We start from the raw sequence: 27,817 nt of genomic DNA, 5'->3' as shown, positions 1-27,817 counted from the left end.
GTCCATAGTGGGATTCGAACACAGTCATGACCCTCTTCTTACAAGGCGAGAGTCAGAACCGCTACACCACGGCGCACAGTGGGCCAGAATGAACCCAAAGTGCGCCAAAACCCATTATTCACTTATTTGTAGGATAAAATTTTGTGGGTAAGGGTAATTTCACCCGTATAATTCAATAAAAGTATTTTGAAATATTGATGACGTCGTTAAAATACTGTTTTCTGATTGTCTGTTAACACTTGAGAAGAAATTACATGTTTCTAATTTTACAATAATTTTTTTTTTCAGAAACTTGTTTTAGAGAAATTGCAGCAATAATTAAGCATATTAGCAAACAGCAAACACACAAACAGGCAAACAAATATGAAGAGTCTGTGCTCGGGATACAAACAATTCAATTGGTGACTTTAGTATCGCTAAAAGAGGGCGCCCTACCTTGAATCCGGATTTGTAAAATTCAAAGTGAAAGTTAAAAAGTGCAAAGGAGTATTTTCATTCCCTGGTTACAATGATTAACCACACCTACATGGATGAAATGTATTGATACCAGAAGTGTACAGGGAAATCTTTAAAATAATGATTCCAGTGCTAAATAATAGAGGCCGGGTCCTTTGCAGGTTAATCAGTACAAGCCCCTACAAGGCCTATCTATTTCACCCAGAACGGCGTATACAAAATTCCGAATCAGAGTCTCAGCTATCTCACCAACTATCATGTCTTTGGTGAGAGAATCTTTTAGCATACTTTGAACATCAGGGGGAGAGGTTGTGATTGCTGTACTCTTAAAAACTTGCTACTAATCACCCGTTACCATTAGTCTGTGGAATACATAATAAAGTCAATGAGAGTCATAAACCAAACAATCCGTGAAATGATAATACACTTCCTTTTGATCGATACTTACAATAACTTAAAGCAAATTTAGAAGGAGCCAAGAGATAAACGAATTCATACGTGTATATGAAGTTACAAACCCTTTTGGGGATAAATACTAATAATGATATACATGCATAGACATGATAGAGCCCACGTATATCCTGTCCTGTACACATTTTCATATTTTGTCAGAAAACTGCTTGAGACCGTTCACATCCCTAGTCATGTGTGTTATAGCGATATACAGTAGCTCCTACTTGGTTTGATGAACAACAAAAACAAATTAATAATTTTACCCGGGAATCTTAACTTAAGAATTAATCTTCTCAGGATGACAGCATATCAGATATGGAACACGGTGTTGAATAGTTTGGCATCAAAATGAAGTTGTGTAACATGTATACGTGGAAGTGGAAATGAAAGCTTGTCTTTACGTTTGTTTAACGAAAATATTTTAGGCAGATACCAGTCACAAGAGAGAGACACATGAGCCACACCCCTCCCCCCCCCTCTCTCTCTCTCTCTCCCTCTCCCCCAGCACGCGACGGAGTCACCCGCAACGTTCCGCTCGCGCAGAATGGGACACTAACTTGGAACGATTTTTGTGATAAATACGGCGAACATTTGGTTGGAAAATTGGTCATATCTTCAGAAAATGCACATATATGCAGCTAAATTTGATATCAGTGTAAAGCATGAACTATAAAAAAGACCGTCATGGTATTTACAGTGCAGCAATCGGCAGCAATTTGTAAAAGAAATGCTTATTAAAAATGCTAAAACCCCCATTGAAATGGTTTCGTCCTCTGAAGGCACTATTATCTCATTTGTTTTTTTTTGTATTGAGTAGTTTTTATTGACAACTTCAATTCATATACAAAATAAAATATATATAACAAATAGAACTTTGAAACATAATATTTTCATGAATGTTACAATAAAACACATTGTCAGATATCTTCCAATACATAATTATAAATAACATTGATGATAATTATATGCATCAAGAGGAAACTTCTACAGAAAATTACAACATATTGATTTTTTTTCCAGTGTCAAATAAAAAACATAAGAGAAATTTTCAAAATACAAAAATAAATAAATCATTAATAAAACCTAAACAAATTGAAGCCATCAGCATATATATCTTTGACCCATCACCTCGGCCTCTTCACCCAAATAAATTCAAACACAAACGCAGCACATGTCATTACCCACCCTCCCTTGGATACCCCATCATCATCCGGTGGAGAACTGGCTCTGGGCTCCAATACATGGTCTAATATTCAAGTTTTCCCATTTAGAGAAATGGATTGTAAGAGTCCCCCTCTTTGTTGCTAATTTCTTTTCTTCTGTTTGATCCCCCCTAATATTATTTTTTATTTCAATCATTGAAGGAGGTTTTTTTAATTCTCGGTTTTTTTGTAAATAAGATATTTAACTAAAATCAAGACATTATTAATTAATTGATACTTACCTTTACTTTTCTCCTGCTTCCCGAAAAGAATTTCCTGCCAGCTAAATTTATTTATTTCAAAATTTAAACTTCTTGCACATAGATCCTAAAGTGATTTTGAAAATTCACAAGTATAAAATAGATGTTCATACGTTTCTTCTTCCTTTTCACTAAATGAGCATAAATTGGTCGAAATAAGACCAAAACGGAAAAGGTGGTGGTTAGTGTATAAAATATTATGCAAGAGTTTATACTGGAACTCCCTTAATCGACTATTTAGTGTGCAATATCTTAGTCTTAAAAATATACTTTCTATTTCCTTATTGGTAAGATCATAATTCGTTCTAATTCTGTCAAAAATAGAAGGTTTAATTTTATTTTTATATAAAAGCTGTTCGTATATTTTTCATCTTGAAAATCTTCGATCACTTAAAACAATTATTCATCAAAAAGCACAGTAAATTAGAAATAAATTAAGCCATCCGTTTTCTTAAAACAGTGAAATATCTAAAACATGTCATTTACACACTTTCCCGGTAATGTTGAATAAAATGGGCATCTAATCATCAATTTCATGGAGAAATATTGTATGGAGGCTTTGTACAGGTTCTAATCTTTGCTTAGAACGTGAACAAAAAAAATGTTTATGACCACAAACCAGTTTTGGCGCACTTTTGCTCTCTCCTGGCCCACTGTGCGGCGCTTCCTGTACTGCTAAGAGAAACTAGTCTACAAATGTAGACCCACATCTGCAGTGTGTGTACCACAGCTGATTCAAGAAGTCGGCATAAGAAAAGAACAAGTCAAGAAGAATGAAAGGGAAAAAGTGAAAAAAATAGGAAAGAAATGAAGAGAAAGTCTGCAAAGATTAGGTCTAATGGCTCGCTTCGCTCGTGCTTTCAGGCTGGTTTGCATCACAAACCAGCCGCAGCGCGCTTCGCGCGCTGAGATCCCATATCACGGGCCATTCAGAGTCTGCAAAGCAAACTAAAGAGAATCTGATGGCTTGTGAAGGGGAAAAAATTAGAGCAGAGAAAGAGAGAGAAAGAGTTTCCACGAATGAAAAAAAGAGAAGAACCAAATAAAGACAAGGTTTTAAAATAAGGGGAAGGGTGAGAAAAGAAGTTCAAATGCATCCCTTAGTGCTTCAGTTAGGTTGCAAATTTAAAACACGCTCCTAAAACGAAATAATTTGCCCGCCCCAAAAGTTGGCATGTGTCGTTTTGTCTGGGTCAAAATTGAATATACATGGTCATGAACGTTTGAAATGCGCTTACCTTTAACAGGGTTTTCCAATATCAAGGATGAAACAATTTCCTGCATGGTGCATCATATTACCATCCATGGATTGCATTTTATCTTCCTCATTCAAGATAGATATAGGCGTAGGTGACGTCACTTGGTATCCTTCCTCTGAGAGGTAGGCCTATCATAAAATTTAGGACAACCCCAGAGTCCTGTCATTCGGTTCCTGGTGAATTTTTTGCAATTTAGTTCATGTACTGCAAAATGCCAAACCCGACTGCGAACTTCATCAACGCCAGCAAGCAAAGTGTGTAAATTGTAAAAATGGGTGTGAACCACAAATATGACATTGAAATCTGTGTTCAATCACACGGGACGAGGTTTTGTGCAGCTTGAAAGTGTTGGTGCGATTGTATTGTTGATTTTTTTAGTGAACTATAATTTGCACAACGGGGAGTGGGTGTTTCTATTATTCATTTTGCTTTTTTTTTCATTGACACGATAGAGATACTGTAGATGGAAATAATAGAAAAAAATGGGACGGAATTCGAGGGAGGGAAGAAAAGAGAGAGAAATAAAATACTGTATAATACGTAGTAATGTCTATCGTTCGTGTCCAATGATATATGTTGACTTGATACATGGAAGAGGGATTCGTTTTCTGATCCTTAGGGTTTCGTGTTGTGGGCGTTTATGGGTGTGTATTAGTTGAGAGTGGATTCATTTATTTCATTTATTTATTATGAAATATTTATACAGGATAAGCTCTCTGAAATTTCAAGTGATATTAGAGGAAATACAAGAGTTGCAGTATGAACGGTAAAAGTTGTCGAATCTGGCAGTAAAAAGTATATCTAAAAATCTTACCGTTGCCTACTGTTGTTCCTTCTCCCTAAAGAGGTTGGTTGTCATGGTTTTTCATCTGTCTCTGTCCAGCACTATCTCACAGTATACGTATATCTTTCTGCCTGTCATCTCCTCAATATTCCCAAGCCAGATTTTCCTTTTTCGCCCCTCCTTCTTGTTCCTTCAAAATAACCATCTATTCTTTTATTTGGCAAAGATTCGTGTCTTCTGGTATGGCCATTGTATGATAGTTTGTGTTCCTTGATTAATAGTAATCTTTCTTTCCCTGTGAGATCCATGAGTTTCGGGACATCATCGTTTGACTTCCCTTCTTTCCATAATATTGGTACATGAAGATGGACCAAACGTAGCATTTATTGAGTCGTAATCGTGTGTTAACTGATACAGCTGACAATCCGGTTGATGAGAAAGCGTTGTCTGCAAGGCAGATCCTTCTTTTAATTTCTCGTTCAAATTTGTCATCTTCTGTTATTTTCTGACCAAAGTATATAAAACTATTGATTTTTTTCACCACCTTTCCCTTTATAACACTATCTGTATAAGGACATTCCGTTTTTGTGTTTTAAATGTTTATTTTCTTGTCTAATTGTTCATTTCTATATTTGATATTGGTTACAAGTCAGTGACTGTATATCTTCCCTGCATTCAGCCAAAACGACTGTGTCATCTGCATAGCGGAGGTTATATAAAAATGAAATCTAGTGCTTGAAATTGACAGAGATTAAAAATATTCAACGCTGAAAGACCTAGAGAAACAGATATATGATTAGTCAGAAGAAATCAATTGGTAATTTAAGATTTTTAAGTCATCAAAAATGATGGCAATTCAGAGGAACAAAATTCGAGACGAAATTGCATCAGAAACTTTGCCGTTCCTTAACAGAAGAAAACAGAATAAAACTGGGATCTTAATTTTTGAGGACCTCACCGCTACAAACTAAAAGTATGGAACACAGAAAAAAAAGTTTTGAACACAGAATAGACTAGAGCCATTCTGGAAAAAAGAGGCCTGTATAAACTTTAAGAAGCATTTTGGGGTAAAAGTTGGGAACCGGTCTATTTCACACAATTCAAATATGCTGAATCTGAAAGGATTGGTTCCCAAACTAATTTTTCATGTTTTGACCACCTAATTTGCATGAACAAAATGGCTGCAAAATTGATAATTCAGAATATTATTTTGGCAATGTTCTTTACTTATGTTCGCTTTCACAGACATAAATACTGCAAAATCCTGTATACATACGTATACCTTTCGGGAAAAAAATGTTATTTTTGTTTCAGGCTAATTAATTATGCAGATTTGTGCATATTTTGGATCATTATGCTTTAATTTGAAAATTTTAGCTCAAATGTTTATATGTTTGGTACAAATAGTATTTGCATTATTATGAATAATTATACCGCCCGTAGAATATAATACCACAGTGAATATTAATGTATTTTATTGTTTTTGAATTTCTTATGTATTTCTTTGTATTTTGTACCTTTTGTTTCGTGCAAGTTTTGTCATTGTTATGGCATCTGTCAAAGTATTGATTATCAATGGGAGAAAATAATAAGTTTCAATGATTTTCACATGTTTGTATTCGCATATATCCATGGGCATTAACAGATGCACCGACTCCCACACTAACATCTGCATACAAAGGTAAATTCCTGCAGGGAGGGCCTTCGCATTTTAAAAGCACACTGGTGGTGATCCAACGAATTTCATGAACTTATCTGTATTCAATTGAATGTCACTATTAATTGCTTAAATTTTTGATATAAAATATTGTTTGAATTATGATATCAATCAATTCATTTTTAATTACAGTTTTAAATGATGGATTATTAAATTTGAATCATGACAGTCCTGTAAATCTCAACTCCTGATAGTCAATCAGTCGCATTTAATATCCTTTGGAGTAGTTATGTTCCCCGGCCAACAGAATCTCATTACACATACATGTATATATATATATATATATATATATATGTACATATATATATATATATATATATATATATATATATATATATATATATATATATATATATATATATATATATATATATGAGATTCTGTTGGTCGGGGAACATAACTACTCCAAAGGATATTAAATGCGACGGATTGACTATCAGGAGTTGAGATTTACAGGACTGTCATGATTCAAATTTAATAATCCATCATCTAAAACTGTAAATAAAAATGAATTGATTGATATCATAATTCAAACAATATTTTATATCAAAAGTTTAAGCAATTAATAGTGACATTCAATTGAATATTAAATGCGACTGAGTGACTATCAGGAGTTGAGATGTATATATAATTAGTTTGCTTGTCTTTAGCAAAATGTAGTGAAAACAGTCTGCTGAAAATGAAATGTCTTGTGTTTTCTCCATTATGCTTGTCAAATTGTTCCAATTTTGAAAAGAAATTCTCAGAACTGAACCCACATATTTATAAACCATCTAATGTCTCATTTTGCCTATCAATAAGACCGTTTTAAGTGATTTAAAAGCCAGACTATGGTGTTCTAAAGTTCCACAACGAACAAGTCACTGCATGTCCTTTTGATAACAAATTTTGATAGTTGGACTTCATTAACTGATTACATGTACATCTCCATAATAAATATTTTTCCAATGCAGTACTGCACCTGTCCTATCAAGGATTGCCGCTCCATTCAACTTTCAACATTTACAATTTGCAGGAGGATTGCCATCATAAGCAGATTGCTTGAAAAAATGACAACCCCAGGTTAGAACTCATTGATTAATATAATACATTAATACAGCAGAATCGATAAATAGTTCATTTCATGAAAAACAGCAGTAATGTAATTTGAGCAATGAAGATGGAGATGATAAGGATGAAGATGATGGGGAAATGGTGAAGATGAAGGCGATGGAGAGGATGATGGTGATGATGCTTTAATGATGACACATCGACACAGAAATTTTACTTCAAATATTCTGATATCAACATAGATTTAACGTTTGCCTTAAATGAGTAAAGAGACGTGGATCTTTTTATAGATTCAGGTAGAGAGTTCCACAAATCAGGACCATGGCGTCTTATGGATCTCTGCGCAATAAGCAATTTGGGGTTGATTAAATGGAAATTAGAAGAGTTCCGCGTAGGGTATGAATGGATAGATGTGTTCATGGTATAAAAATTGTGAAATGAAGGTGGGAGCATGTTATTTACGTATTTGAACATAAGCAGTAAGCTTTGAAATGAGTTTATGTCAAAAATAGTTAGAGTCTTTAGTTTATGGAATAATGGATTTGTGTGTGATAAATATTGCGAATTAGTACAAATTCGAATTGCTTTTTTCTGTAATAAGTATATTATATTAATTTTAGTTTTTGCACACGTTGCCCAAACTATATTGCAGTACGAAATATACGGCAATATTAATGAATTGTATAGTAGAACGAGTGTTGTATGAGGAATTATGTTTTTCATTTTGTAAAGTACACCTACGTTTCTGGAGATGTTAGTAGTTATACAACTTATATGTTCATTCCAATTCCAATGTTCATCTATTGTGACACCTAAAAACTTTGTTTCTTTTTTCCTTTTGAGTGGAATATTATCTATGCTTATGTCGTATGGAAACTCAGTAATACATGTATGTGAACTTGTATGCGTAAAATACATAAAGTTTGTTTTGTCTATATTAAGTGAGAGCCTATTACATTTAAACCATAAAGATAGTTTAGGTAATTCACGATTAAATGTATCTACTAAAGTTTCTAAGCTAGTGTTTGAACAAAAAATGTTTGTGTAATCGGCAAATAATACAAATGATAATAAAGGCGTTACAGTAGTTAAATCATTAATATATATAAGGAAAAGTTAGGGGCCAAGGATCGATCCTTGTGGAACTCCGCATTTTATTGACTGAAAGTAAGAAGAAATATTGTTGTGAGTGACATATTGTTTTCTATCAGACAAATAACTCTCAAACCATGATAGTGCGATTCCCCGAATTCAATCATTTTCAAGTTTTTTAAGTAAAATCTGGTGGTCAAGAGTGTCGAATGCTTTGCTTAGGTCCATGAATACTCCTATTATGTGTTCTTTATTTGTCATTGCATTTGTAATTTTATCGTATATTTGTATTAAAGCCTGATCAGTTGAATGCCCTTTCCTGAATCCATATTGGTTTGAATTTAGAAACTGAAAAGTATCTAGGAACTTATAAAGTCTTTTGTAAATAATCTTCTCTAATATTTTGGATATGCTGGGGAGAGTAGAAATAGGCCTATAATTTGTTATTTCGTGTGGATTGTCTTTTTTTAAAACAGGATTTACCTTTGCAATATTTAGGGAATCTGGACATTTACCGGTGCTGATCGACAGATTAAAAATATGACACAATGGAGAGACAATATAATGTATGATCTGCTTAAGAAGGAAAGTAATAATTCTATCATATCCCTGTGATTTGCTGGATTTGAGATTTTTTGTTATTTTAATTATTTCCTGAACAATTGTGGGGTTGAAGAATAGGGAAGAATTGATGGGTGTGGGAAGAAATTTTGCAAAACTTTGGTTTGGTCTGGCAAGGTTGTTAGCCAAAGAGGTTCCTATGTTAACGAAAAAGGAGTTAAAGGTATCAGCTACATCGTCTGAATTTATTGCAGCAGCATGAACTGTGAAATTGTCTTTAGGTAATACTTTGGGTTTCTTGCCAATCAAATCATTGATTATCTCCCATGTTGCTTTCATGTTTGATTTAACTTTGTTAAGTTTCTGGGAATAAAATAATTTGCGAGAAGCCCGAATTATATTGGTTAGTCTATTTCTATAAGTTTTATATTTATTTTTGTTTTGAATAGAAGGGTTCTTTAAAAATGTCTTGTATAGTTTATTTCGGGTGTGTATGGATCGTAGAATAGCTTTAGTGATCCATGGCATTTTTGCTTTTCTTTTTTTGATAGGTGATAGAGGAAAAATTTTATCGTAATATTTTTGCAATTTTTGGTTAAAATTTGTGTAAGCAATATCTGAATTTGACTCATTAAATACATCTAACCATTCCTCAATCGCAAGATCACTTTTAAACGATTCAATATTGATTGGTGTTTCTTTACTATACATTGTAGATTTAGGTGAGTTTTCTTTTGAAATATCATTATCACATAATAAAAAAACCGGTAAATGATCAGCTATATCAGATATTATTAATCCGCTGGAAGTATCTCTGTTTAGTATGTTTGAAAATATGTTGTCGATAAGTGTTGATGAATGGCTATCAATTCTGGTCGGTTGATCTATGTGGGGATAATAACCAAATGAATGCATAGTGTGTAGGAATAAATCGTTTTCCTTATTTTGGGATAACAGGTCAATGTTAAAATCACCCATTAAATATATTTGTTTATCTTCTTTTGTTATGGTATGAAGGCATGTTTCAAGCTCTTCGCAAAATAAATTTGCATTGCCATGAGGGGGTCTGTAAACTAACCCAATAATTATATTTTTGCCTTTCGGCTTCATGATTTCTAAGAATAAAGTTTCACTTTGTTTTAATGATATTTCTTTTCTTATTTTAAACTGCAAATGTTCATTGATGTAAAATGCTACACCACCTCCTCTTTGATCTTCACGATCTCGCCTAATAAGATTATAGTTTTGCAAGTTGAATATGTTAGGTGAATTATTATGAAGCCATGTTTCCGTGACACCAATAATGGAGAATTTGAAATTATTTAGAGTAAAGAGTAATGATTCCAATGATTCAAAGTTTTTGTTCAAACTTCGGGCATTAACGTGAAGCAAACTGAATTTGTGTTCTGTGTCTCTAAATTTAGAAGTAAAATCTTCAGTTGAGTAATATTTATTACATGATGCATTGTTTGTATTGAAAATATAAAAAAATGTCTATAAAGAATGATATTACCAAGATTTTAAGATCGAAGATATGATAACTGGTTTGTATGTAAATTTTCTGTGCCGTAACAGTATGATGACGGTGATAATGGTGATGATGATGGTGGTGGTGATGATGATGATGATGATGGTGGTGGTGATGATGATGATGATGGTGGTCATGGTGGTGGTGGTGATGATGATGACAATGATAGCAAATCATACGGGAGGTCAATGAAGTCATAACCTGCGAGCATCTGGCCACCTTTACGTTAACAGAAAGTAGAACCAGAATTGTTGTAATCACAAAAGTGAATAAAGAAATGAAACCTGTCTAAATAATTCTATAAAAAATTCTCGATAAACCTTGGTCAAAGAACCAAATATAAATTAAAAAGAATAGTAAAAATCGGAATACATGCAGTGTAAAATTGCGGGTAACAGATCGATTAAATTCAGTACAGGTATTAAAGAGCATTTCTTGTTGGATTACAATTAACGAAATTAAGCAAACATGTGGTGAGAATCAAGGCTAGTACAATGCCTTTGAGAAAAATGGATACAGAGACAGTTATATACTAAAATGATTTAAAATAAATACCACTGAGCATGTACTTGCAAGATATTGACAGCAAAATGTATTTAAAGGCTCCTTCGTATATTGAAAATAAATTAGACAAACTGTTTATTCCTACATTACAATACCTGTAATCGGTTCGATTGACTTTACCTGTCTTGTAATGTTAAATTTTGTTATGTATTAATTTAATAGATTGCAATATCACCAAAGGTAAAAATAAAGCAGGCATCAAGCCGTCCAGAATGCAAAGAGTGTTAGTAATGGTGAACTTGGCAGCAATCGATTGCTGGTAATCAAATAGTAAGCCATTAATCTTGAAAGTTATTTTCTCAAGTGTGAATTCCAGCAATCGATTGTAAGTATTTTTTTAGCCATTACATATTTTGAATCATTATGTACTTTAAATTTCATCAAAATCGGATGTAAAATAAGAAAGTTATGGCATTTTAAAGCTTTGCTTATTTTCAACAAAATAGTTATGAACGAGCCAGTTACATCCAAATGAGAGAGTTGATGACATCACTCACTATTTATTTTGTATTTTATTATTTTATAAAATATGTAATATTTTCATTTTCTCATCTTTGTCATGTGAAGTGAAGTTTCATTCCTACCTAAACACGTGGAATTCCATTATTTTAACATTTTGTGCTTCAGGCAAGGAGGTCCTAATCGTCAAATTCGTAAAAATTGAAATATTGTATAATTCAAACAATAAAAAACAAAAGAAATAGTGAGTGAGTGACATCATCTCTCATTTGGATGTAACTGGCTCGTTCATATAATTATTTTGTTGAAAATAAGCGAAACTTTAAAATGCCATAACTTTCTTATTTTACATCCGATTTTAATGAAATTTCCAGCAATGTGTTTGTCTGATTTTTTTCTACTGATTCAAATCAACATTTTTTCTGAGGTGGACTTGACATTTAAGGATAAATTCGTTTTGGGTAGGGATAATCTTTGCGGCATATGCCAAACTTTAAAGTCTATTATGTACGAAACGTTTTAAATGGATACCTATTATGTGCTCATCTTTCTCAGGAAAGATACAATGATCCATTTTAACATTTTGTAAACTGGACTTGTCCACGTTGTGTACTTAAATATTTACCCTTTTCAGCTGAGTAAGACCCTTTGCAACCAAGACGGAAAGCAAAACAGTCACATAATTTTACCAATAATTCTTATTCTTAAGCACACTATTCAAATCTCGTAATTTCAGTGAATTGTAGGGTAGGGATTTAAACTTATTCAATTGAATGGGGTCAGCTTATTGAAGAACTTCGATGAAATTAGTGATATATTACGTGTATGCAAAAATTATATATTTCTGGTTGCCAAAACGTCTAGGCTTGATGATTTACTGATATAATATATTCAAGTACGGCCATGCGTTTTGGTTAGAGTCAGTAAATATGTGGAGTAGAGTAGAAACATCTACGAGACAATTTTCAGCAATGAAATCCTCGTTACATGGAAGCCCTCAACATAATTATTTAACATCATTGTCATTGTCATTCATCAAGAAATATGTAAGTATAACTGAAGGAATGACAATGTGAAGTATTGGAAGTACAAAAAACATGGAAGAGGCAATATAATTGTACTAAACCCAAACTTGGGGAATATATCTTACTTAGATACATGTAGATAGCTTCTGCATTCTTGAAAAAAGGGTCATGGAGACCTAATGTGTACAACTGCCTTGTAACTTTTATCTAAATCCGTCTATTCACTTTGGATAGCATGGGGATCAAACCTTTACTAACCATAGATGAGTAAAATGTTACGCCATACTAAATATTAAGCAAACAAACAATAATTTATTCTTATTTTGTTTGATTACATACAGCAGGGTCCTGACAATCATTTTGATAGCGACTAGCTAGATTCAGATGGGTCCCGTTAAATACTACACAGTAGTAAACAACAGTGTTTATTATGTGAATCGCACAGAAGTTGTATAAACATTTTAAACAAGTGTTTAAATGAAAAAAAACGAAACTTGCATGTCGCAAAAACACGTCGCACAAAACTGGCAAAACTCAAAACGCATGGCCGAAGATATAGAAGCAGAAACGGAGGAGGTGTTAGCATACATGTATATGAAAGTATCATATTTGACAAGTGTGTATACCCAGTTGTGTTGAACACTAAGAAATTGTTTGTATTCATAACATCAAATATTCAAAACCTGTCTTTTCTTGTAAATTGGTAAAGTACTTCATTCTTATAAAAATTGATTTATTAAGGGAAGTAAACGTTCCAATGATATCGATGGGTGATTTGATTACTGATATTATGAATTATTATTTAGATGTAGGGTCTTACAACTATGCAAGCAGCATTGTGAATAAAAATTACCGTTTATAAAGTCACAAGAGTCGTTTTTCAGATTGGGTGAACAAGATATGCCGGGCGAATGTTGTTGGTGAATTTTAGAGTGTTAATGTCGTTTTACTATCCATCATAGTATGTTCATGGTTGAGTGACCACAATTTTTGGTGACGTATCATCTTAGGGGTTCATGTTAATATCCTCTATCACTAAAAATGTTAAAATTGGGAAATGTTAATTATGTACTCCTCTCACAAATCCTCGGCCCCTATCTATAATTAAATTCTGGATCCATCACTGAATACTCCATAACTTTTGATCCTGAGAAATTGTTCTAAAACATAATGCATTTATGCAATATAAATAATATTCATTTCTAAGTTTTCAAGTGTGCTCGCTCAACCATGAAAGTGTTAAAAGATCGGAGAGTGTGTGGTGATAAAAAAGATGGATGATAAAAACAACAGCAATTAAGTCATATATAAAACTGAAAAAAAAATCTATCTATGACATTAAACAATGCCATTTTCCCCTGTGATGTGTGTTTACTCATCCATAAATACATATATCGATTTCATTTTCGCACAGAATTCTGCCGATAGGTTAATCAACATTACTGCCAAATAACATTGCTAAAGACAGTTTTGAAAAAAGTTTCACCATATTGAATAAGGGGTTACTTATTATCAAGATTATGCACTCATTGTTTATAAAATTCTTTGGGAAAAGTAATCAAACTTTTTTAATAAAAGTCTTCTCCTTGTTATCCTTGAATGTACTTCCATTAACACAGCGGCAAAATGCACATTCTTAGAAAAATCACTTTGAAGTTACAGCATTTGTCTTTCTTCAAAAGAATATTTCCAAGTGTTGAATTTGGTTAGATTTATAAGAATGTCATTGAATTTATCTTTCTTAATAGTTTTTATAACATTTAACTTTTGTTTTTCATCAAAATAACTGTTTTTATGTAGATACACCATATAAGCAACATTATTCATTAGTCCTACGTTTATGGCAAAATGATATATCTGTAGATACATCATACAATTCATACAGCAATATCATGGCAAAAAGGTGTATCTGTACATACATACATCGATTAGTTTCTATGCTTGAATCATGGCAAAATGATGTACATGTATCTGACAACGGGAGAATCAACGCTAAATTTTCGGCAAGAATTCGATAATTTGATAGTTATTTTTCTAGATTTTTCTTTCAAATAAAGCAGAAATATTGTAAATTATCATGATTTACTTTCATAAATTGAACTTAAAATGAATTAACTTACGTCTTACGTGTCGCATTTTGAACTTTTGTTGGTTGCTTCCGTTTTTTGAACGTCTTTCCGCAGTCATTATATCGCGTATTGTACTAATGCGTAAGATATGGACATCCGTGCAGTTTGGACTCACAACCATATCAATTTTATTTTGATTTTCATACAAAATCGAAAATTGAATTATTGTAAAAACATATATATCTTTATTCATTATAATTCATATTATTTCAGGGGCACGGACATGTAGTAGGCTAGTAATATACGCCTTTAGATATTAGTCTAAGGCTTTGAACATGAATATACACTTTAAGCATTATTGATGATATCGGTAGTATGTGATAATTTTCTCAGGCAGAATTGTACAGACATCGTCATTTATGCACACATTGGGAGAAACAGTAAGATAAAAATGTAAGAAACATGCCATTCATTCAATCATGGAGAAGTGGTCTAAATGAATTGTCATGCAAATTAAGCAATTATTCCCTATTGAAATTGATATCCATTCACTCTTTTATACAAATTAACATTGTTGTACTTAATAGTCATATCCAAATGCACTTTCTGATTTTGATCTCATTTGCTCTCACGTGTAAACCATGGCCCTGGGAAGCAGGGAGGTGAAGCATTGAAACACCCTCACAAATTTACATGGGCTGGTCTATGTGTTATTCCCCATTGGCAGCACCACATGGAATTCTGGTAGGTGTTGCAAAATGGAGAAATAAAAGCAAAGTGACCTTCATTTTGTCGTGAGACCTCTCTTTCTTAGTTTCTTTAATTTTGTGCTTGCATAATTTCTCGGGTGCAAAAAAAACTTTATGTTTTTATTGACCCCTGAGCCTTTCTTTTCGTTTTTTTTACAGCCTTTAAACTACATAAGCTCCACCTTAAAAAATGTTTCCAATGGCTCAGGTGTCAAACCATAAATGTCGCAACAGGTAGGCGGCGGCATTACCGAATTGCATCGAAAACAAGTAGTTAGAAACTTTAACAAGCCAAAGCGAGATAAGGTTGCGCTATGATGCAAATAACACAACCTTTATTTTATGGCGCTGTATGTTTTCTCGTCTATGATATATGTGTATTCGAGCCGAGATCTCATTACATAGAATATCTTTACAAACTCAATTGATAAAAATGTTGAACATTTATCTGTGTCTTTTATTCTTTATTCGGTAAATGAAGAATATACAATAAATATGTAACACATCGGTAATCATTTAATTTATGATATGTAGTAGAAAGACAGATTTTGATTGACGGGCACAAATTGATAATTAAGGCAATAAACCGTTTTTAGCACTGTGATATAACGCATAGAACGATCATGATTAATAAATGTATTTAGATATTAACTATTATAATATGCCTCCACAGAATGAATCATTTATGATTCTGACCTTGAATAGATATAAAAAAATATATCCACAATCTCTAATATAAATCGATCTTACCAAAGCATCATGTCTAGAAGTAGGCCTACATGGTTAAATGAACATGAATTACAAATTCAGAGAATCACAAAACATTAAACAATATGGAGTATTCAAGATCTCAGCGAGGCAAAATAAATCTGGACGATAACAGATACTAGTAGTGGTTCTGATTCCTCCTATTCAATCATCAGGTCATAGGATCGAATCTTACCTCATGCGTTTTTTTTCATTCAGCAATATACACATGATTTACAAATTAAAAAGAATTAGATGCATAAAGCAACATAGAGTATACAAAATTGAAATATTTCAGCGAGTAGACATAACCGTGGATGATAACAGAGACTAGTAGTGGTTTTGATTCTTACTTTTCAATCATCGGGTCGTAGGATCGAATCTTACCTCATGCGTTTTTTTCACTCAGCAATATACACATGTTTTACAAATTAAAAGAATCAAATGCATAAAGCAACATAGAGTATACAAAATTGAAATATTTCAGCGAGTCGACATAACCCCGGATGATAACAGAGACTAGTAGTGGTTTTGATTCTTACTTTTCAATCATCGGGTCGTAGGATCGAATCCTACCTCAGTCGTTATTTTCACTCAGCAATATAAACATCAATTACAAATAAAGGGAATCACAAGATATTAAGCAATATAGAGTATACAAAATTGAAAGGTTTCAACGAGTTCACATAAACCTGGATGATAACAGAGACTAGTATTCATGGCAGTGGTTCTGATTCTTCCTTGTCAATTATCAGGTCATAGGATCGAATCTAATTCCAGGGCTAAATCCAGGCGTTATTTACACTCATCAATTATTTATCAACAACACCCATGATGTTTGTTAGGGACAATAAGCACTTAGTAACCAGTATGTAACACACTTCATAAACACACTAATCTTGCAGCAACATTCTTCCCCTTTTTGCCCTTTAAAAATACATGACATTTTATATTTGTTAGAAAATACATGTACAGTATGTATACAATGCGAACATGTACAACTTTATAGTTGTTATTGGGCTTTTTCTTTCAAAGCATACTTGAATACAAATCTATTGATTAGATTTCTATGCAGTATGTTACATGTTGCCTCAACAGCAAAAATCTTTGTTTCTGTTGGCTAGAACTCGAGTATTCAACTAAACTAAACATAGGAACTGGGCCTCGGAATAGTAAAACATTTTTATATAAAAAAGTACATTAACTTTAGTGGAAGATTAATGTAACTTTTTGATGATCAATATATGATAATACCTGGAGCTGACAGAATCTTAAAAAAACTTTTTAACAAACTATAAACACATTTAATAAACTTATACGCTGTAAGGTTATAACCATTGAAATATATATACGACATTTGTGTCATGTGCCTTTATTGACTTCAAACATAAGAACTAGAACTATCACTCTAGGTGATCAATGTCTCACCTGTATGTCGTTACCATGACAACAGTTTCCAATACATGAACAAATATGTCTTGACTATTCTTACCCCAAGACTAATGTGTGAGATGCATATCATGATAATTGTTTATAAACTGATGAAGTAGTACAATTTGTTGGCATGATTTTTGAGATATGTAGTTTTGCACGGCAACACGATTTGTTACGCATGGAAACATTATTTCCTGCACATTTTTACATCGAGACCGATGTGTGAGCCACATTTCATTTCATTTCAAACCTCGTTTGGCAGGGCATACTAAAAAACTACAGTAATGCAAAACAATGCACAAAAAGAACAATGAACAAATAATACAGCGACGTTATGTACTCTAGTAATTACACAATATACAGACATCACTTTTAAACTATTTACATCAGATATTATGTGATTTGATCCAAATACAATAACAAGCAATATTGAGAGTTTGTAGAGATTGTTGAACATAATCCGTTTTTTAATTCAACCTTATCGAAACATTTATGACTGATTATCCATCTTTTCCTGACGCCAGTTTAATGTTTATCATGCATTTTTGTCACGTACTTCGCATTCATTTTACTGCCCTGTATTGACAAAAATGGTTAACCTGATCTTTTTTGTATCATGTTTTCTTTAATTTTGTGCAATTTGTAGGCAATAAAGTTTTTCCTTTTTCTGATTTTTTTATTCATAATATTCACAACAATATTTGAAAAGAAAGATGCACTCTACAATAATAATAATAATAATAATAGGCATTTATATAGCGCCATCTATATAGATATATTCTATTCCGAAGCGCGATGTCATTATTATTACCCCGGCTTTAGCTCGAGCTGCTTTTAAGCGCTCATACATTTGATTTCTCTACAAACTTTTTTGATAGCATCCTCCATTCATAACCAGTTCGTATGATTCTACTTAAATATATTTTTATGTTGTATTTGCTTATTGTGTCAAGATGAACAAACAAATCATTATATGCCATCGCGGGAAATTGGAAAGAGTGATATGAAAAATTAAATGAAATTATTAGATGATAGAAACTCATCAGATTTTGTTTTTGTTTGTTCATCCCCTCAATATCTACAGTATACAACATGCTACAAAACAAGACATCGAACCAATGATGTAATGAGAAATATAAAATTATAATTTGTTTTTTAATAAACATATTAGGCATGTTAGGAATTTTGCATTTCTCTTCTTAGATTACGTTTGGTACAAATCATGTAGTTATCCTATTTACAGACGATTCAACTTCATATACCACATTATAATGATTGCTTGTTTCGAAACAAGATAATAACAATGTACAAGTTCAATGAAAAGTAACTCTTTAAACAAAAAAATAGAGTAATAAGTATCGTATCAGGCATTAGAAATTAATTATGTACGAAAGTTCAAGGTTATAACTGCTCGGTAAGAATGAAATATCTAATAGAACTATGACAATATTCGATCAAACACAAGCTTCCATGGTAGAGGACGGTCTTACAGCTGCAGTGGTTATGTTTGTGTATCGTTTTATCTTCGACTCTTTTGAATCGGTTGGTTACAAAATAATTTTAGGAGCCATCCACCACCAAGAAGATAAATTTGAATGAAATAGGGGCCGCAAAACAAGTGCAACAAGCGAAATTTCTTCAAAATCGGATGTAAAATATGGACCAGTCAGACTGCAGGTCCGAAGAAAGTGGCTTCTTTCATCCAAGTGATATTCATGACTTGAGTTGTTTTGCATATTTAATGAGATTGATGCGAACCAAAACACCTCTTTTCATTCGGTCATTGCTGCTCTAATTGTGCATCGAATTTCATGAATTTGGTACCATTGTAAAGTAGAAGAATCATTCTTTTAGGTTATGTGTTTGGATTTATTCAAAGATTTTGTAATATAGGTTAAAGTGTTGATCTAAAATATGCTACAAAATAAATATTTTCACCTGAAAAAGCTGCTATTTTCACAGTTTATTCATGTTTGAGCCCAAATGTTTTTTATATCATGATAAAGCTGAATATGTATGCTTTGAAATGATATAGGTTTCAAAATTAGAATTGGTTTAATCGGATTAAGATCAAACTTTTCATTTGCCAAGTACATAAAGCAGTTTGAAAACAAGAATACTGCACTCTGATTTGTCAAAGAGACCACCCAGTGGCAGATTTCTATGGTTCCAGTGCCTGGGTTCGTGGGAAGGTTACACTTCCCATGTGGTAATCTCCTCAAATACCCCGCGCCTGTTGTTTTGTGAGCCTTATCCAGCCAATCAGGATTCTGGATTTCATGCAAGTACACAATTTCCCTTGGTGGGAAAAGTGTGATCTTGACCCGATTAAAAGGTGCCGCATATCAAGAGTGGCATTGTGAGAAAGTACAGAAGTTCAGCTTTATGATGATATAGATATCTTTGAGGCTCAAAATAAAAAGTTTTGCACAATTTTGCAAAAGAAAACAGAGGAAGAAAATTTGAGTTTTGAGGCACACTTTCAGGCCATAAATTTACTTATTTAACAAAATAATGTATATAAAATAAATGACTCTATCTGATGGTGCAATAATATTTCATTTAACTTGAGGTTAAAACAGGTAAATTCTTAGAGAAAGAAAATCTCACGAATCACGAGATTTTGCAAGGAGGAGGATTTAGCCACGAGATGATTTGGATGAATTTGGCCTTTTTGCTCATTAGCATAGGGACCTGCGGTCTGACTCGGACCGACGTTTTCAGTACCGAATTGTGACGTCACGGTGTCATGGCAATGAACCGGTTGGTTCTAAACAGAGTCGCTGCTGAAAATCATTTATTCACATTTGAATTTTGAAAAATGATGATGTGTTTGTCTCTGATTGTTACCATTACTGTTAGGTTGCAAGCGATGAAATTCCGATAGCAACCTTTTTTCTCCTAAGAAAGACGCGCTTTGTGATATGAGCAGTTCGCAATACTATCGGGCTCACTTGTTTAGAACCAGGCAACCATGGCACCATGGCAACCGACTTCATCGCTGCGGTAATCTCTAAAAGTTCAATAAGTTATACACTTTTTAAAGATTCTCACTTATTTCCACAATACAGTTATAAATCCTTTTAATTCTATTATCCAATGTATGTTTTTTTTTTACATCAAGAAATCAATTGTCACTGAATCACCATAGATTGCAACAATGGCAAATAACATATAAGAATACTTGATAATGAAACACAACAGGAATTAGTCGGTTACTGTATTAATTCTTCATTTGCATAACGACCAGAATGCGCATACTGTCCCCCCCCCCATGAGTATTATGCAGGGTCCGCAAAAGCGGGGGCGGGGCTTCAACCCCCTAACAGAATCATTCCGTGGCCAATGTTGCTGAATTTCATTCGGTTTATATGTTTTTTTACTTTCATCCTACCATGTTCCGCTATCAATTCGGCCATGAGGTGAAAGAAGCAGTTCGTGATTAGACATTGATATTGCACAAACTGCATGCGCAGAAGATGAAAAATCACTTAAATCCTAAGAAATAAATGTACAGTTCTGGTTTACCCTATGCATATTTCAAGATAGATGCAATATTGTGATTGATTGCCTTATATTTATAATCCCTTTTTTATTTTTTTATCCTAATATTCAAGAAATGCATGGCTCATATTATGTAGAGATCGTTTATCTCTTAATTTGATTGAGGTAAATATGTGCGTACGAAAGTCAGCGGATAAAATGATAATATAATTTATTCAGAAAAATCGGCTGCTTCCTAATTTTGCTGCTTCAAATCTAAAGCATGTTGACTGAAAAGCATTCTCTAACACAGGGCATCAGCCAACATAACTAAAACCAGTAAAGTTGTGCTTTGACAATAATGAGATATACGCCATGGTAGTCGCCATTGTCAAAATACCTGTATGTTCTCGTTAAGATGCACATTATCATTGGGCGGCGGATCTCGTTCGATCAGAGAAATGATAGCGTTGAATGTCTATTAGGTAAATGATTTAACCGACACATTAGCTGTTAAAGAGAAATGCCAGTAGTTGCAGTAAACACTGATTTCATGAGAAATTCTGTAAACCAGGCTTAATTGGCAGTATATCGTCGAGGATCTAGATCTGGTACAGTTACATAAACTGAACTTCCTGAAATCTTGAAATCTACGCTGAAAAATGTTCACACTGAAGATCACCAACGCAGATAGGCACACATGGGACAGTGTATTATTATTGCTGGAATAAAGACCCGACGGAAGTGACCAAATCAGCGATTATTTTGCTTATTTCTCAGCAATTACACAATTTCTTCCAGAATCCTTTGGCACATAGTTTTTATTCATACAAACAGACACTTGGGTGGTCATTATATTAGATTCTGTAAAAAGTCATTTTGAGATCGTTACCAATACTGGAATTTATCTTTAAGGTGTTGGATCTTCATTACCAGTAAATCTGTTCCAATTATGGTACTCCAAAATAAAATAACTCATGGCTTCTTGTTGGCTGCCATCATGCATGAATATTAAGCTCGTCTGATTCGTCATGACCTTGATGCCGCAACTTCATCTGAAAAAGTATTTACTGTATAGTGGTGTGTGAGAGAAAAAAGAGAAATATACACATTTTAATAAGGTTGTTCTGTATTGGAAATAAAAAAGACTGATAATAAAGTAAGAAAATGGAGAAAGAGAAGTAAACGAGTAATGCAAAGAGAGATTTGCATTTAAAAGAGTCTGGGGAGAAATTGAGAGGAGAGGGAAAGGAATAAATAGAAAGGGAGAGGGCGCGTTTGTTCAGGGTAGGGGGGGGGGGTATTACACAGTGATAGGGTTGCGAAGGGCAGAAAAATTTCTTGAGATCTTGGAAAATTTCCATGGAAAGTTTTGGGAATTTTCAGCTGCCGGGAATTTTCTTTTTTTTTTCACAAAAAGTGACAAATTCTGTTTTTAAAAACAAAATTATAAATTGATATCCTCGAATATTATATTTTGCATTTGTATTTAAGATTTTCTTCATTCTTTAAATTGCCCAGGCTATATATTACTTATCAAACTGTAGATAAAAACATTATAGTCCATGTATCCATTACACGATAGAGCATTAATGCTTTTAAATTCAACATGGAAAAAAATAAAACTTTGCATTACACTATTTTTTATATATTTTTCATTTTTCCTTGAATGTCAATATTTTTTTATGCCATTTTATAATAACACATTAAGACAATATTGCCCCCCCCCCTCTACAAATATTCTGCACGCACAGACCCTTATTAAAACTTTGATCCACAAGTGGGTCTTCTCACAAGACTAGCTTAAATACAACTTTCTGTTGAACAAAAGGATATTTTGGAGTCATTGGCCGAAACTTTAGGCTGCATATTCAAACCACTTTCCTCGAAGAAGGGTTTGCACTTGTCTACTGTGCAAAGCCTTCACTCGAGTTAAGGATATGAATGTGCAGCCTACTCACGACTTGTGTACTGAAGGCCCTCTCGCTCAGGCAAGTTTTGTATGTGTTAGTCTTTGTGTGGAGACCCACTTGTTGATCAAAGTTCCATCCATGGTATGTGCCTGCAGACTAGGTATGCACAGCATACTTATCCCACCAGCGGCAATGGCACTGGCTTGCGTCTCGAAATGGGAAAAATCAGGTCCAGGAACAAAAATGTTACATTGCTAATTTATTTCTAAATCCCCTCCACCCACGAACAAAAATTGGGGGGGGGGGAAAGAAATATTAAAATAATGGTTGACTTTGAAAGCAATTAAGATGAATAGTTTTTCACGAATGGAGACAAATGCACTAAGTTTGTTGACCTCAAATGAACTTTGACGTTCATTGATTGAGATTGAGAAACTTAGTATTAATTACCTATCTTCTGTGCTATTAAATGACAATCTCATATCAGTTTCATTATATTTGATCTACACTACTAAAACCAGCAATCTAAATTCATACTCATCCAATTAACGCCACAAAAAGCAGAAAGTTATCACTTCTGCGATGCAGAAATAAATGATAAATAACAATAATATTATAATAATCATTAATAATGATTATCCTCATCTGCAAAATGATTAGAATATCCAATAGGCATCATCGCATGAACAGTGTATATCCTATATATCCCTTGTGTAAAGCATTCGCAGTGTACATGTACTGCCATCGCACGTAGCATTCAGCCACTCAAACAGTAATCAACTGTTACTTTCAATTCATTGATATTCTGCATTGTCTTACTATCTTAGCGTAATATTTGGCTTTAAACTTGCTGACAAAGCACAATCAAGCTTCGTCTGCCACGGTAACCCTTTCCTTTCCTGTATATAAATATCAGAAAATGTCTATTTTTTGAAAATTCCCAACATTCTTTAAAATTCCAGTAAATTGCCAAGAATTCCCCAAATTCCCAATAATTTCCCATTATTCCCATGGAAAGTTTCCACTGCGAAAATTCCCGGGAATTTTGCAACCCGACACAGTGACCTTTATATTAAATTCGATTCAATAGGGCATATGAATATGAAACAAGTCCTCAAAACGTCATTTCGAGAAAAATAAGGGAAAAATCCTGGATATTTTATTTTGGGCAATTCATGTAGGCCTATATTTGACGAAATTACAACACATCATAAAACAAATTTAAGTATCATAAGACAAATTAAGTGTATATTTTTGGGGGAACATTAATGTTCACGATATTTGTGGGTGGGTTCTTTTGTCTGGTGAATTTGGGTTGCTTTACGAATCATATGGACTTGGGACATTCCTACATTCATATACGTCATGTACGTGGTAGAATTCTGAAGTAAGTAGTAAAGGAATCAGAGAGGTCGCTATGACATGAATGTAAGAAAAGTCCATGTCCTGGACTTGGGCTTTTCTTATACTCATACCAGATTTTCCTACTTTAATAAGACATTTCTGAGATGATTTTAGATTTATCATTTATACACAAAATGAGTCATTGTAATAATTTCCCATATATAACTCAATTTCACCAAAAATCAGACTTGTGCTGTTTTTATATCCAGATACTATATTAAATTCCTTATTCTATTTCCATTCGAAAAATAATGCTAAGTAATATGAATCAGAAACAATGTTACAGATGAACATTCTTACTTTGCTAAAAAAAAATGCAATTTAGCATATAAATGTAAATAAGAGGGGGGGGGTGGTAGGTCCACTGAAAACAAAGCTTGTAAAGCGTGAATCCTCCTTGGAAATGGAAAAAAATATTATCGACTTATTTATGTATGCGTACACATTATAAAGGAAAAAAAGAGAAGGAACAGAAATATGGTAATCAGATTTATGTAAACATATTTTAAATCACTGACCAAATGCAAAGCTAGTCACACAAAGAGGTCTCCGCTGAGAAGGATATCTTGCGCAATTAGAGAGGAGAAAAAGAAGAGAGAGTGAATTACAAGACATAGAAGACAAGACATAACAAGATGCAGGACAAGACAGGATAAGAACATAATAAGTAAATAAGAAAAAAGGGAGGAACCCCGGTTGAGTGGGGATTATTTATTAGGACAGGTAATTTTCGATTTAGCGTGTGTATAGTGAGTTCAGTAAATCAGCGTGTACCATGCTGGGAATGTACTCATTAATAGGTTCACAACGTGATCAGATAAATATATTTCATCACTGACTTAAAAAAAAATCATGTTCGATTTCCAGGTACCGCATTGTAGGCTAACAATGTATTCTTTGCATCATCAGATGGTCTCGTTATCATTATGGTCAAGTGATCAAGTTCTTTGTTGAATAGTCATTTAGGTTCATGAAGATTTCGACTATGTCTAAATAAACATGATAATGTAAGAAAGTAGCAGTAACCATGCCAGGGGTGAAAGAATTTGGTTACTTTAGCTCATTTCAGGTATTTGTTTTGCCATTGATTTTCAGTTCGTATTTTTATTCCTGTGTAAAAAAAAGTATGGGAGATCATCTGACTTTCAACTCTTTTAAACACTCTAAACTTTAGTCAGTTCGTGTTATTTCTGACTAACCCCCCCCCCTCCCTGAATGCAGATTTACAGTTTCATTTCTCTGCTTAAGACTAAGCGACCCAAACACATATATTGCTTCATTATAAATATTCGAGGGCATACTTTCTATCAAAATATTTAATACATATTATGAGACTAGATGGAAGAGCACAATGCAAGGATAAAATTCATTTTGCATACTATTTGGTAGTATATCTGAAAAAAGACAATGATGCTTGCCATATATCATGGCCAATTGTAAATGAAGACAGAAAATTCGTACATGAGAAACAAACACGAAAAAAAGACACCTAGCTAATTCCTCTGTATAAGAAACTTGAATATGTTGAAAAAGTGAAATGTTTGATAAAACGAGGTCTTATGACTTACCCAACTGGTTTGCCATGTTCTATCTCCACCTTTACCTTATGTTCATCATCTGAATCAATACTAAAACGATCTAATCTCTCATCAGTCCCACATCTTATGAACCTAATAGTATTAACGTGTAGAGAAGAAATATTTTGTGTATCTTATATTGGGGAAGGCTGGTGTTTGGTGGGTCTGCTCTGGGGAACGCAAAGTAAAAACACCGGCAAAGGCGGAGACAAAACTGATAAGTTTAATTATTTGTTGCAGGGATTAGATTGTAACTACAAGGAAACTAGATTTACAACAAATGAAATCAAATCAAAATGAAATAAAATGTTAGAGCAAGGTATTGTCGTCCTTTACCAGAAGCGCGCTTCCCCATGCATGCCCAATGCCCATGAACATAAAGTGAAATGTAAGACAACAAATCATTACGCTAAGTATAGAAACATTTGGTAGGATCTAAGCTATGTTACATTATAATAATGTCAATACGTGGGGTTCCACATTGTAGACAGAAATGCCAAAGAGGGATTTAATTTTAAAGTATCATAGCTTTTATCTCTATGTGGTAAAGAGCAGCATGGCGTATAATGCGTATAATGGCGTATAATAAAATAATGCATTTTCGGGTTTTTTGCTCTATGATGAGCATTTATTTTACGTTATACATGCACTGTATATGCATGATGTATTATATTCAAAAGTACATGTTTAACATTGTCACGGAGTTCCAAAAGGGGTTCTTATTATAATTCCAGGAAATACCTACTCTCCACAATAAAGAATCAAACCTTGAAAAATTGAAAATGGTGACCTATATATCAACCGATAAACGCTCGTCATGACCAAACGGAGTATTAAATAAACTGAATATATCATACCTTACGATCTTCAGAAGTTTCTCGTCCGATGATCTGAAAGCTTGAATGATGCCTCTTATCTTATCGTTACCAATGTCGAGATCTGTGAATGTGACCTTGACAAGCTGAGATGAGACCTTGTGGAGAGCATTGGGTAGTGAGGTGTGATCATCGTGGAGAGAAGCCGGGCGATGCACACGCTCATGTGTTTGAATGGTGAGCTCTGTCACTGCTGGTAGATGGATCCTCTGGATGACGTCACATGTAATCGTGTCCCATTACTGTATGGTGAATCTCTTCACATTGTCAAACATCGATCCACAATCCTGCCATTCTTCTAGTGTATAATCAGTAACGGTCAGATCAGTCACATTTGAGCTCGTGTTGCAGTCATCCTTTAATTGATGAAAAAAATAATAAAGTGAATGAAAGGGATGACAAGACATCATACTAGTGTAAACATTATATTTATAACTATCCATATTGACTGACAATATATAAGCATACGTATATGAAAGTATAATTATTCACACATTGTCAATAAATGAAAATTGTGTACATGCCGTGCAAATAAATAATTAAGACAGATTAATTATTTATAGACAAGGTCATGTAAAATGAACATTATAATTTACACAATGGAGGAGAGAATGAAGAGAGAGAGAGAGAGAGAAATTATTAAAAACGCTAAAGATGACAAATTATCAATAACAAATCACCAATGAAGTGTTTTCTTTACTACGTTTGTATTATTGTCAGTTTAATCATAATTAAAAAACAAATGCATTAAGATTGATTTTTAGTAACTTTTCCTGCACCCTATTTCGAATTTGAAGGCTAAACTCACTTATAAACTAACATGCCTTGCAAATTATTTCATGAATACGAACAGCGAACCAATAATTGCACATAAAATAAAACGAGACAAATGAAATAAATAGCATAGCACTGATGATTTCATAAAAAATTGATTTAAAATTAGAAGCTTATGGCATAGATTTTTTTACAAAACACACTATGCGTAGCATACCGATATGCAAACGAGATATTCGATGCTCCTAATTCACTATCCATTTCGTAATTTCTCGTTATAATTAAACAATATTTTTTACAGTACAGAGACTCTACATCAAAGCACAATGACGTTACAAAAATGACAATTTACCTTCATTAGAGACAAATTTTGTTTTACATG

General features: G+C 33.4%; 2 protein-coding genes across 3 annotated transcripts in view; both read right to left on the bottom strand.

The window, feature by feature from the left end:
* The window catches only part of LOC121414347, a 54,467-nt gene extending 50,559 nt beyond the window's left edge, over window positions 1–3,908 (bottom strand). For both annotated transcript variants that reach the window (XM_041607498.1, XM_041607496.1), the window contains exon 1: window positions 3,610–3,908. The gene's annotated coding sequence lies outside the window, so the exon portion shown is untranslated. The remainder of the gene's footprint in view (window positions 1–3,609) is intronic.
* Window positions 3,909–21,764: 17,856 nt separating this feature from the next.
* The window catches only part of LOC121414346, a 68,969-nt gene continuing 62,916 nt past the window's right edge, over window positions 21,765–27,817 (bottom strand). Inside the window, exons 12-14 of the mRNA XM_041607495.1 lie at window positions 26,644–27,017; window positions 25,778–25,879; window positions 21,765–21,962 (exon numbers count right to left, since the gene is read on the bottom strand). Of these exons, the coding sequence (XP_041463429.1) occupies window positions 26,901–27,017 (117 nt within the window). The 3' untranslated portion in view covers window positions 21,765–21,962; window positions 25,778–25,879; window positions 26,644–26,900. The remainder of the gene's footprint in view (window positions 21,963–25,777; window positions 25,880–26,643; window positions 27,018–27,817) is intronic.

The sequence above is a fragment of the Lytechinus variegatus genome, chromosome 4, assembly GCF_018143015.1.
Source record: "Lytechinus variegatus isolate NC3 chromosome 4, Lvar_3.0, whole genome shotgun sequence".
Taxonomy (NCBI): Eukaryota; Metazoa; Echinodermata; class Echinoidea; order Temnopleuroida; family Toxopneustidae; genus Lytechinus; species Lytechinus variegatus.
This window is presented reverse-complemented; position numbering and strand designations above follow the sequence as displayed.